Raw genomic sequence first — 13580 nt, 5'->3', positions numbered from 1 at the left:
TAATAGTATCACACAGCGGAACAAAGTACCTACTTAGTGAGTCATGAAAAGTTTCATTCCCACAGTTCTATCTGTATCATTAGTACAGATTAATTCAATTACAGAAATTAAATCGGTTGAAAGGTCAAAAACGTTCATTTTATTTGGGAAAAGTCTGATGTGGTGGTGTTTTTATGTCCAACTGACACCACACTTTGGAAGATCATGGGCAGGATTTTAAATGGGAAAAATGGGTGGGTTGGAGGGGGGCATTGAAAATTGCAACAATTTCAGATCCGCCCCCAATCCGCCCATTTCCGGCTTTCACCGGGGCGGGATGAGGGGCAGGCAACCAACCCGCTCTCAGGAGGTGGGTTGCTCATTAAAAGCTTTCAAGGAGGCTGCGGGCCTCCATTTTGAAAGGTTTCGCGATTCCAACCTCTGAGGGCCGAGATTCCCAGACCTCAACGCTGCATGAGAGGTGGCGAGAAGGCCCGAAACTGCAAGTAAGTGCTTAATAGCACTGCTTGTGGGCCCAGAGAAGCAGGAGTGCTTTCCCCAGGCTCAACAAGCCTGCCTGCAGTGACCCCCGCTCCGATCGCCAACCCTCCCAACAATCGCGACCCCAACCCAGCCCAACGATCGCGATCCCCGTGATGACCCCCCATCTTGACCCTCCCCCCCCCCAATGATTGACAACCACCGATGACTGACACCTCCCCCCGCCCGGATGACTGCATCCTTCCCAGTGACCCTCATGCCTGCCAATGCCCCCATGCCTCCATGCTCACCACATTTCCCCACCCCACAGCCAAGAAAACGAAAGACTGAGAAAAGACCCAGTAAAGGAAGCAGACCATTTTAGAAACAAAAAGAAATTTGCGTAGGGGGAGAAGTGTTGAAATAACAACAAGTTGCCTTTATGTAATGCTTTTAATGTAGTAAAATGTCCCAAGGAGCTTCAGAGGAGCGTTAGCAAACAGAAATTTGACACCGAGCCACATAAGGAGATATTAGGTCAGGTGACCAAAAGCTTGGTCAAAGAGATAGGTTTTAGAAACATAGAAACATAGAAAATAGGAGCAGGGGTAGGCCATTCGGCCCTTCGAGCCTGCTCCACCATTCAATATGATCATGGCTGATCCTCTATCTTAATACCATATTCCCGCTCTCTCCCCATACCCCTTGATGCCTTTTGTGTCTAGAAATCTATCTAGCAACTTCTTAAATATATTCAGTGACTTGGCCTCCACAGCCTTCTGAGGTAGAGAATTCCACAGCTTCACCACCCTCTGAGTGAAGAAATTTCTCCTCATCTCAGTTCTAAATGTCCTACCCCATATCCTGAGACCGTGACCCCTCGTTCTGGACCCCCCAGCCAGGGGAAACATCCTCCCTGCATCCAGTCTGTCTAGCCCTGTCAGAATTTTCTATGTTTCAATGAGATCCCCTCTCATTCTTCTAAACTCGAGTGAATACAGGCCGAGTTGACCCAATCTCTCGTCATACGATGGTCCTGTCATCCCAGGGATCAGTCTGGTGAACCTTCGCCACATTCCCTCTATGGCAAGTATATCCTTTCTTAGGTAAGGAGACCAAAACTGCACACAATACTCCAGGTGTGGTCTCACCAAGGCCCCGTATAACTGCAGTAAGACATCCTTGCTCCTGGACTCAAATCCTCTTGCAATGAAGGCCAACATACCATTTGCCTTCCTAACTGCTTGCTGCACCTGCATGTTTCTTTCAGTGACTGGTGTACAAGGGCACCCAGGTCCCTTTGTACATCAACATTTCCCAATCTATCACCATTTAAATAATATTCTGCCTTTCTGTTTTTCCTTCCGAAGTGGATAACTTCACATTTATCCACATTAAACTGCATCTGCCATGCATTTGCCCATTCACTCAACTTGTCTAAATTGCCTTGAAGCCTCTTTGCATCCTCCTCACAACTCATGATCCCACCTAGAGTTGTGTTGTCAGCAAACTTGGAAATATTACATTTAGTTTCCTCATTCATATCATTGATATATATTGTGAATAGCTGGGGCCCAAGCACTGATCCCTGCGGTACCCCACTAGACACTGGCTACCACCCCGAAAAAGACCCATTTATTCCTACTCTCTGTTCCCTGTCTGTTAACCAATTTTCAATCCATGCCAGTATATTACCACCAATCCCATGTGCTTTAATTTTGCACACTAAACTCTTATGTGGGACTTTATCAAAGGCCTTCTGAAAATCCAAATAAACCACATCCACTGGTTCTCCCATATCTATTCTACCAGTTACATCCTCAAAAAACTCCAGTAGGTTTGTCAAACATGATTTCCTTTTCATAAATCTATGTTGACTTTGTCTAATCCCATTGATATTTTCTAAGTGTCCTGTTCTCACATCCTTTATAATAGGCTCTAGCATTTTCCCTGCAACTGATGTTAGGCTAACCGTTCTCTAGTTCCTTGTTTTCTCTCTCCCTCCTTTTTTAAATAGTGGGGTTACATTTGCCACCTTCCAATCTGCAGGAGCTGTTCCATAATCTATAGAATTTTGGAAGATGACAACTAATGCATCCACTATTTCCATGGCTACCTCTTTTAGTACTCTGAGATGCAGATTATCAGGCCCTGGGGATTTATCAGCTTTCAGTCCCATTAATTTCTCCAGCACTATTTTTTTACTAATACTAATTTCCTTTAATTCCTCCTTCTCATTAGTCCCTTGGTTTCCTAGCATTTCTGGGAAGTTATTTGTGTCCTCTTCCGCGAAGATAGAACCAAAGTATTTGTTTAATTGCTCTGTCGTTTCCTTGTTCCCCATTGAAAAATCTCCTGTTTCTGACTGCAAGGGACCTACATTTGTCTTCACTAATCGTTTACTTTTTACATACTTGTAGAAGCTTTTACAGTCCACTTTTATGGTCCTTGCAGGTTTACTCTCATACTCTATTTTTCCCCTCTTAATCAATCTCTTGGTCCTTTTTTGCTGAATTCTAAATTGCTACTTTTTCTGGCAACTTTATATGACTCCTCTTTGGATCTAATACTATTCTTAATTTCTTTTGTTAGCCATGGTTAGGCCGCTTTTCCTTTTGCACCAGAAAGGAATATATAATTGTTGCAATTCATGCATTCGTTCCTTAAATGTTAGCCATTGCCTATCCACCGTCATGCCTTTTAATGAAGCTTCCCAATCTATCATAGCCAACTCACTCCTCATAACTTTGAAGTTATCTGTGTTTAGATTTAGGACTGTAATTTCGGATTGGATACTTCACTACTTTAAGGAGCATTTTAAAGGAGGAGAGAGAGGTAGAGAGGTGGAGAGATTTAGGGAGAAAACTCCAGAGCTGAGGGCCTAGGCAGCTACAGGCATGGCTGCCAATTGTGGAGCGATTAAAATCGGGGATGCGCAAAAGGTAAGAATTGGATGAGCGCAGAGATCACGGAGGGTTGTAGGGCTGGAGGAGGTTCCAGAGATAGGGAGGGGTGAAGCCATGGAGGGAATTAAAAACGAGGAATACAATTTTAAAATTGAGGTGCTCCTGGACTGGGAGCCAGTGTAGGTCAGCAAGCACAGGGGTGATGGGTGAACGGGACTTGGTCCGAGTTAGGATACGAACAGCCAAGGTTTGGATGAGCTCAAGCTTATGGAGGGTGGAAGATGGGAGCCTGGCCAGGAAAGCATTGGAATAGTATAGTCTTGAGGTAACAAAGGCACGGATGAGGGTTTCAGCAACAGATGAGCTGAGCCGATCGCTTCGGTCTTCCCAATATAGTTGGCGGAAATTTTTGTTCATCCAGTATTGGATGTCGAACAAGCAGTGTGACATATCAGAGACAGTGGAGGGGTCAAGGGAGGTGGGTGGTGAGGTAGAGCTGGGTGTCATTAGCGTGGAACCTGATGTGTTTTCGGATGATGTTGCTGAGGGGCAGCATGTAGATGGGGAATAGGAGGGAGCCAAGGATAAATCCTTGGTGGCTCCAGAAGTAACAGTGCGGGAGCAGGAAAAGAAGCCATTGCAGGTGATTCTCTGGCTACGACTGGATAGATAAGAATGGAACCAGGCGAGCGCAGTCCGACCCAGCTGGATGACAGAGGAGAGGTATTGGAGAAGAATGGTGTGGTCAACTGCGTCAAAGGCTGCAGACAGTTCTAGAAGGATGAGGAGAGATAGTTTACCATCGTCACAGTCACATATGATGTCATTTGTGACTTTGATAAGGATTGTTTCAGTACTGTGGCAGAGACAGAAACCTGACTGGAGGGATTCAAACATGGAGTTGCGGGAAAGATGGGCATGGATTTGAGCAGCGACAACACGTTCAAGGACTTTGGAGAGGAAATGGAGGTTGGAGATGGGTTGATAGTGAGGGTCAAGGGTGGTTTTTTTGAGGAGGATGGTGATGACGGTAGATTTGAAGGGGAGGAGGACGGTACCTGAGGAGAGGGAACCATTAACAATCTCAGCTAACATGGGGCCAGGAAGGGAAGTTGGGTGGGTGGTCAGCAGTTTGGTGGGAACAGAGTCAAGGGAGCTGGAGGTGGATCTCATGGTCAAGATGAACTTGGAGAGGGCATGAGGGGAGATAGGAGAGAAACTAGAGAAAGATGCTATTTCAGGGCTAGGACGGGGGGAACCGTAGGGGAAGTTTGGCTTGGTGTGCTAGGGGAAGGGAGGGAAGCGGCAGAGGCAGCTGAACGGATGGTCTCAATCTTAGTGACAAAGAAGTCCATGAGCTCCTCGCACTTGTTGTTGGAGGTGAGGGTGGAGGGGGCAGGGGAGAGAGGTTTAAGAAGACAGTTCGTAGAGGAGAGAAGCCGGGGATTATCTTTGCATTCCAGGATGATCCTGGAATAGTGAGCAGTTTTGGCAGTGGAGAGCAGGACCCAATAGTGCTTTATGTGGTCCAGCCAGATCTGGCGATGAATGGCTTAACCAGTTGACTACGATAAACGTTCAAGTCTGCGTTCCTTGGACTTAAGGGAGTGGAGATGAAGGCCGTACCAGGGGGAATGACCAGGGTTAGAGAGTGTAATGGTTTTAATGGGGACAAGGGCATCAAAGGTGGAGGTTAGAGTTTGATTGAGCAGATCGGTAGCTGCAGAAATGTCTTGGTGAATGGAGGGTCAAAGGCTAGACAGTTGTGAATTTGAAAGTGCCGTTGTAAACGCAGAAGGAAGTGGGGTTGGTAGGGGGAAGGGGGGGTGGCTGGAGAGGGATACAAGTAAGTGATCAGGGATGGCTTTATCCGTGATTGACATGATGGGAGTAGAGAGGCCACGTGAGATGGCAAGGTCAAAGGCGTGGCCGTGAATATGGGTAGGGGAATTCATATGGAGGGAGAGGTTAAAAGAGGATAGGAGGTCAGTGAACTCAGAGGAGAGAGAGCTTAGGGAGGGAATTCCAGAACTTAGGGCCTAGATAGCTGAAAGCACTGCCGCCAATGGTGGGGCAATGGAAATCGGGGATATGCAAGAGGCCAGAATTGGAGGAGTGCAGAGATAGGAACATAGGAACAGGAGTAGGCCAGTCAGCCCCTTGAGCCTATTCCGCCATTCAGTTAGATCATGGATGATCCGTATCTTAACTTCATCCACCCACCTTGGTTCCGTAACCCTTAATACACTTGCCTAACAAAAATCTATTAATCTCAGTTTTGAAATTTTCAATTGACCTAGCCTCAACAGCTTATTGGGGGAGAGAGTTCCAGATTTCCACTACCCTTTGTGTGAAGGCCCCGCAATGGCCTGGCTCCCTTGGTCTGGATTCTCCCATAAGAGGAAATAGTTTTTCTCTATCTACCCTATCAAATCCTTTAATCATCTTAAACGCTTCAATTAGTTCACCCTTAATCTTCTATATTCAAGGGAATACAAGCCTAGTCGATGCAACCTGACCTCATAATTTAACCCTTTTAGCCCTGGCATCATTCTGGTGAACCTGTGCTGCACCCCCTCCAAGGCCAATATATCATTCCTGAGGTGCGGTGTCCAGAACTGAATGCAGTACTCTAGGATCTTGGAGGATTGTAGGGTTGGAAGAGGTTACAGAGGTAATTATTAATTTCTAAGATTAAATAGTGGGTAATTGTACAGCTTATTAATTACTGAATCCAGATCAAAAGAATCACTGACTTTCTTCTTTTTTTAAGATTTCTTATTGGCCCTTCACTCAGATTTCTTAAGAAAACAATGGATCAGTGTGAAATACCCATTCATGCTTTGCTGAAGGCAATAACTTTAAACCTCATGTGACACAATCATGAGGGAGTTATATCCTTGCAGTAGTGAATATATTTGCAAATGAACAATCCTGGTAAGGAGCGTCGTACACCAGGAGCTCATATTGGGAAATTGTTGCTGCAATTGCATGATTTCCTGATGTCTGCCTCTGGAGGGTAAAGCTTTGCAGTGGAAGCACAATTTTGTAAAATCTGCCCTTGTTTGAAGTGTTGCACATTTACACATGATATGCCTGTAAAGGTGTAAAGATGCAACTGGTGATTTTTTATTTTAGTGAATTAAACACTGAGGGACCTTGGACTTTAGATGCATTGAGTAATCTAATGATATCTAATTCCCAGCAATAATTCATTTTTATCCTTCACACAGAAAAACAGGCTTGAAAGTGAATGATTTCCAGTCAGACAACAGGCATTTATTGCTTTGCACAAAGGTCATTAACATTGTTTAATTACTTATATTGAACTGTTCGTTATGTACCATACCTTGGCCTATTGTTCAACCTTGAACTGATTTTCAGACCTCATATCCTCTCTATTACAAACACCAATTACTTCCACCCTTCGAAAGTTACCTGCCTCTGCCCCTTCCTCCATTTCTTCAACGCTGAACTTCTTACACATGTCCTTGTCATGTTCAGACTGACTACTCCAATGCTTTCTCACTGCCCTCCCACCCGCCAACCTTGTCCAAAACTCTGGTGCCTGTATCTTGTTCCACGCTCACCCATCAACAACAGCCTCAGTGATCTTCCAACACCTTAAATTTAAAATCTTTATCCTGGTCTATAAATCCTTCCATGGACTTTTCCCATCTTATCTGTGCAACTTCCTCCTACCCTCTATCCTCTCTGAACACTCTTCTTCTGACTCTGGCCTTTGGTGCATCTTCCCTACCCTTCGCACCACCATTGGGCCTGGGTGATCACAAAAATTACACTTAAATACCAACTTAGGTTCCTTTTTAAAATGAGATTCTGTTCCTCTGTGGCTCCATGGGCAAATGTATTTTGAAGTGTAGTACTGAGCTGCATTGAACAGAAAGGCCTCAGATTCAGACTTGGGTTTGTGGTGATTTAGCTGATCTCGGAAGGGATGGTGGTGGGGTGTTGCAATTGACCTCAGTGTCCATGGGCTAGGTGTCTTAGTGAAAGTAGGTGCATATGGGCATCAGGTGGCAGGATAGGGCTTAGCTGCGATGAAACTTTCCCTTTTTTCAAGCAATCCCTTTCTAGCCTCAAGCATTAACTGCCTTCCGGAGAAAAATGAAGAAAATTGGAGAAACAAAATTAAATTTCATAAAATTGTTTTTTTTTTAACCAGTAACTAAACATAAGAGGAAGTTCCTCTGTGTTAACAGATATCCTGAATTTCAAGTGCACAGAAGTCCTAAATGTCAAATACTTGTCAGCAAGCATCATCTGGTGATGAAAGGCTGCTAATGAAATCTCCACAGCAATCAATGACTACTGTCAAAGAGTGAAAATAGCCACTTTGATAATTATATTTCATATTTAGCTGAACTACAACAAAATTAATTAATGTTGGAAACTTGAAGAGTGAAATTGTTTTGAGTTTGCGGGCAAGATATTCCAGTGGGCAAACAGTAGGGCTCAACTCTGATGAAAAAAGTATCACAGGCACCGCCACAGCTTTTATCCTCCACTAGTGGTAAAAAGATTATTTTAAACATGTTAAAATGATGCTGGAGATATGGAGGGCAAGCAGCAGAGAGGGATTAGAGTAGGTGGCTCATCCAGATAAAAACATTGGCCTGTTTCTGTGCTGGAATATTCAAAGTATCCCCTCAAACCAAAAATTCTTTGGACATATTAGTAACTTTAGGAACGGAATCTACTAAGTGACTCACTCTCCTATTTCACCCTCTTAAACTCCGTATGCACCCTTCAAAGGGCATGGTTGAGATTAGAAATTTTCTGTCCTATAAAGCCTGTTGATGAGCAGTTGGTCTGCACATACAGAAAAATTCATTGTGCCAACACAGGTTGTCAAAATAATTGAATTTATTTTTGAGCACAGATCACAAGTTTTAAACAATTTCTTTGTTATACAATGGAATGCTTTGAGAACCTAAACATCATTCCAGTCCTTATAGCATGAGATCAGCAGAACTCCCTGGGCCAAGATTACCTTCTTATACCTTTCTGTAAAGTGGCCAGGACGCAGCAATAAGATCCTGGATTTGATTCTGGTGTGTGCTAAGTTAGCTGATCTCAGCCAGTCACAAGAGCCTCACTGTACCAAGGCTAGGAAAAGAACTGGTCATGGGTTCCTGTTCATCTGATCACTAGATAGTGATCACTGCAGGAAGTGCACGTGTGGAGATGCTGGTTGAGAACACGTGCACCTTAGGTCAAATAGGTCCTGAGACTCACTGCCTGCAGGGTTACCTCCATTCAGAAAAATGGACTTGACGCCAGGGATACATCATCTTGATTGATATTAAATAGAAAGGTATAGGGTAGAAATTACAATTGCTGCTGTTCCAATAACACTTAAAGTACTTCTATTAAATTCCTTTCTGCACTATGAACGAATAAAAAAAATTAACACTAGCAGTTTAACATCTACATTAAAATAGTGCAGAGATGAACTTGTGTTAAGATCTTCGTAGGTGAACAGCACTGATCACTGTTACATCGATAATTCACGAAATTCTTGTGTCAAATGTTTCAAATCAAAATAGAACACTAACAAATCTGAAAAATATATTTACAATTATTATTTATGCATGTCACATATAACTTATTTTAATACTGAATTTTAACAAAAATACACTGGGGCAAAATTGGCCTTAAGTCAGTGGCACGAAAGGGGCTCGTAGTGAATTGGCAGTCCGTTTTACACCCGATTTTCTTTTCCATCGCTACGAGCCCATTTTGCGCTACTGGTGAAGAGCAATTTCACCTCTATTGCGCTGTATTCACGTACACACAAGGCTAGAAAGTCCAGTTCCTGCATAAATCAGTAGTAAATTGTGTGTTTCCGTAAGTAGCTTAAGGATTTACATATTGTGTAGATTACATGCTAGCTTTATCTTGCACAGCGGAATGTCTAAGGTAGTGCATGAATGAGCTGAACACCTGAGGCAGAATCAAATGTCTTGTGCAGCATTTAAGCTGAAGCATTCTAGCCTGGGACAGCAGGAAAATTTAATAAAATGGAAGCTTTTACCCTCGCCGTCGTAAAAACCCAACTGGTTCACGAATGTGCTTCAGGTAAGGAAACCTGCCACACTACTAGGTCTGGCCCACACCTGACTCCAGTCCCACAATATGTGGTTGACTCTAAATGCCCTCTGAAATGGCCCCCACCATCTTCTCAGGGCAATTAGGAATGGGCCTGGCCATATCCTGAGAACATATTTAAGAAATAACTATGCATGTTAGGGAGGAAATAAACATGAACTTACCGCACTTGACATTTCAACTGAAGTGTGCTATCTGTGCAGGGTGATTATCACAAATACAGAACTTTCACAACTGTACTTTAAAGTGGCACATAAAAGCCAAGGCAATGCATCAATGGCACAAACATGTAGCCTTTATAAGTCCCTGGTTTATTCTGCATATTTTCAAAGGTGGTTGCATTTTCTTAAGAGAAGAAAGTCCAGTGAACTTGCTCCATGTAGAGGAAAGCTCTTATGTTTGCTAATGTCGTTTACTGTATAGGCATCTGGGTCCTACTGTAGATGGCTGGACACATTTCCCACTGTTGTGAACTTGCTGGTCTTGGGCCACTCAAGCAGCTTTTATTTTTAGCCCTGTTCAGACCAGAAAAATGCTGAATGCAGTAACAGATTACATTCTATGTTCTAATGAAATAGATCTTCCTTACCCTATAGTGTAGCTCCTTAACATCCTTGACATTAAGTAGGGCTTGAGATTAAAAGCTTCAGGAACAGAAGTAGTAAATGTCACTGCTTTATAACAAAAACACTGCCCTGTCAATACTAAAGAAAATAAAAATGTTCTTATTGTTCATCCACTAGAAATGACCTCTGCAGAGCCTGCACAAGAAGTGACCTGCATGTGTTCCTGTAGCACAGTCAGCATGCATCAGTATTGGAATGTGTTCACCTGTCTATTAAACTAGGTACACTACCCTAGTCATTGGCTATCACTAGATTCTGTGTAGGAGAATGATTTTCCTTTTAAGTTCTGGTTGCATTTTTAAAAATATAGGAGTCAGATCTAGTAATCAACTTTGAAATGTTTTGCACACCTTTGAAAAGCCTTGAAATACATATAGAAGTGGATTATTTCTCAGCTAATGCCTCTATTCCTGGGACAATAGGGCAGCACACTACCTTTTCAACTCTGGGACCTAAAGTCAAGCCACTCTGGTAGGATGAAAGTTTTCTCTCTCTGCTGGCTGTAAGGGGAGAAATTCGAGTAGCGTCGGTGAAATGGGCAGGGCGACCATGACCCAATTGAAATTGAGGACACCAATTGGGTGTTGCGAAGCAGCTTTCAGGTTGGAGCCTTAGGAATTTTGGTCGGCTCTGCACCTAAATTCCTCACCTTTTTGTGGACAGCCACCAGCGGTTCCTTTAAGGACCATTGATTAGGCTACTGAAGGCCTGGAACAACAGGGTGGGGCATGCGCTGTGCAGTTGACGACCAATTTTGCATCAGGCTTCTAGAACTGGCGCTAGGACCCCGATTTGCATATTCAAGACGCCCAATGCCTGTTTCAGGCGAGTGCCCTGGACACTTGGAAGTGGCCAGTTTCCAACTTGGCAGCTGACACACTTCCAGATGAGATTGGGTGCAAGAGATTGCAACCTGATATTCGTCCCCCAAACGCTCATTTCTCACCCAAAAAATGGGCACGATGCTGTCCTAGTCCCCCCCCAGTCTCAATCCATACTATGATTCTTTCCTTCCAGCAGGGAACTGCACTTATAGAGCATGCTGGTTAGTACTGTAGCCCTATCTCTGACCTGCACTCCCTTCGACCTTGGCATCCCTGCTTGGAACACAGGATTGTGGAATTTCCCCTTAAATAACGAGTCTTACTCAGGGATGGTAGAAGGTGTGGGAAATTGAAAATGGCAGTCAAGATAGTCTTCGAAGTTCAGACTAAAGTGCATTGTTGGGATAGAGTAAAAGGAGCTTTACTCTACAGCTGGCTGTGTTTTACCTGACCTGGGAGTGTTTGATACTGGTTGCCATAAAAGGGGAAGTATTATTCTTAAGCACTAACTTCCTTAGCTTTAGTTACCACAAAAAATTCACCAAAAAAAAGCTGCTACATATTGCTTGGCTGACCTAATTTTAATCCTAGTCTGAAATTGTATTATAAATAGTAGTCCTTTTGTCATGTGACACAACGTAAAACCAGAATAAGTTCTAAAAAATTGTACACATCATTCTTTGAAATGATGACTGAAGTGCATTCAGGCTGTAATATGCTCTCAGCGTTTGGTTTCTGATATCAACCAACCTCTTGAATATATTGCAGTCTTGTAACACACTCATAGGTATTGTTTGCTTCCTTTGTATTAACTATTAAATGCAGATGTTGAGCTAGTGTATTATTGCACAAACAACTGCTTATGACAATCAATACATGGTTTTACAGATCAAGCAATGAAAAGCCTCTCACTTATGATTTCTTTAAATCTGTACTGATGAATACTCTGTAGCATTGAATCATAACAACATTCTGGAATACACTGAATAAAGCACTCCCCGCGGTTTAGGCGTTGTTGATGAAATGATACCAAGTCCTTAAAGTATTAAATTTACCATTAATATTTTAATATTAAATATCCATTTTTTTCACTGTCCTGAAAATGTTAATATTATCGTCAGAATGTTCAGTCATTGTCCCAAAGTCCAGCATTGGTAGGTAAGAGGAGATAGGTTAACATAATATATGATGATGTGGGTCAAAGCACTTAATTTCACTTCTAGGGACCTGGATCGGAACACAAAAGGACATTTATGTCTTTATGAGCTGGACTTTACTCAGCAACCACTCCATCCTGGTATTCATGACATAAACTTACAGCAGAAACCTTCTCCAATTTTGTGTTTTCTTCAGAGATCCAGACAATTGTACTTCTGTGCAATATACATACCTATACACATCATTTTCTGAAATTAATTCAATCGAAGATTTGGGTTTTTATGACTGGCATTTTTCAATCTTTCCTTTCCATCATTTGATATGTTATTCACCAGAATCCTAAAAGGAAAAAAGTTAAAGAATTTCAGAATTTAAAACACAAAAACTTTGCTGTAAAAATCAGGTGAGGCTAACAGCACTCACCGTTATTCATGTGCAAATTAGATAGCAACTTCCGGCGACCGCATGTGCGCAGTTAAACGCGGAAATCCAGAAGTTGCTGTATGAGATGCGATGGTCCTCCAAAAGCAGCGCGAATACGGCATCTCGCCGGCTTGCTCCCTGTTCAAATGTATTGAACAGTGTGAAGTTCCTATACTTAACCTGATAGATATGAACTAATCTCGCCAAAAAAAAAGTTAAGTCATTTCAAATCTAAGTACCCTTTTAATGGCGTGGTAAGTCTTAATTACTGCCAAACAACATCGCTGGCACTAAAAAAAGACTTTTACAAGTATGGAGTCTCATTCCTTCAGATTTTAATTGTTGTTGGACATTTAAAAAAAAAATTATTTTACTCTTTCTTTCTGTCTCTTTTATCTCTGTCCCTTAATCCAACCTTTCTTTCCCTCTTTATTTCGCTTTCCGTACCTGATTTGACATTGAATTCACTATTCTAACTTACACTTCCTGGTTCAGACTCTGCGCTGTTATTAACGATGCTTCGATCTGATTGGTTAAGGAGATACACAGCTGCTTTTCCTGTACACACAGATGTCCTGTAGAGGGCGGGCGCTGTTCGTTCGCCGTTCACAGCAAATTCTGGCCCAATATATTAAAATCTTTGAGTTGGTAAAACTGTCAAGCCCCAGAAATTGGGAGGAGGTTCTGTAACCTCTTCTACAAAAGCAAAAGGGGCAATTTTGCTCTTGTTGCACTTGGGTATAAAGGATGTTTGGGTGCAATGCATAAAGGAAAATCAGGGAGGAGATCTCACATACATAATGGAGCACATTCAATTTTCCATCCAACTAAAGTGCAGTAAAAGAAAAATCTGCCCTAATATGACAAGAACACGTGTTCCTACTTCCTTTAGAAGTGGGTACTGTAACATTTTTCTGCCTGTTACAACAAACAGCTAAAAGCCATACCACTTCCTCTGACTCTCTGCGAGCAAAGTCACGAGAGAGTGAGGAGTTTTATAAAATATCATATTAGTTTAATTATTATGCTAGATATTTGAGATGATTCTGAAA

At 42.6% G+C, this 13580-nt stretch overlaps 1 protein-coding gene across 2 annotated transcripts in view; it reads right to left on the bottom strand.

Moving 5' to 3' along the window:
- Positions 1-8234: 8234 nt before the first annotated feature.
- LOC137333672 (NLR family CARD domain-containing protein 3-like) overlaps positions 8235-13580 on the bottom strand; it is a 41126-nt gene continuing 35780 nt past the window's right edge. For both annotated transcript variants that reach the window (XM_067997946.1, XM_067997947.1), the window contains 2 exons: positions 12338-12444; positions 8235-10012 (listed from right to left, as the gene is read on the bottom strand). In XM_067997946.1, coding sequence (XP_067854047.1) covers positions 12360-12444 — 85 coding nt within the window. In that variant the 3' untranslated portion in view covers positions 8235-10012; positions 12338-12359. The remainder of the gene's footprint in view (positions 10013-12337; positions 12445-13580) is intronic.

This window comes from Heptranchias perlo, chromosome 16, assembly GCF_035084215.1.
Source record: "Heptranchias perlo isolate sHepPer1 chromosome 16, sHepPer1.hap1, whole genome shotgun sequence".
Classification (NCBI taxonomy): Eukaryota; Metazoa; Chordata; class Chondrichthyes; order Hexanchiformes; family Hexanchidae; genus Heptranchias; species Heptranchias perlo.
Note: the sequence above shows the minus strand (reverse complement) of the source record. Positions and strands in the feature narration are given on the sequence as shown.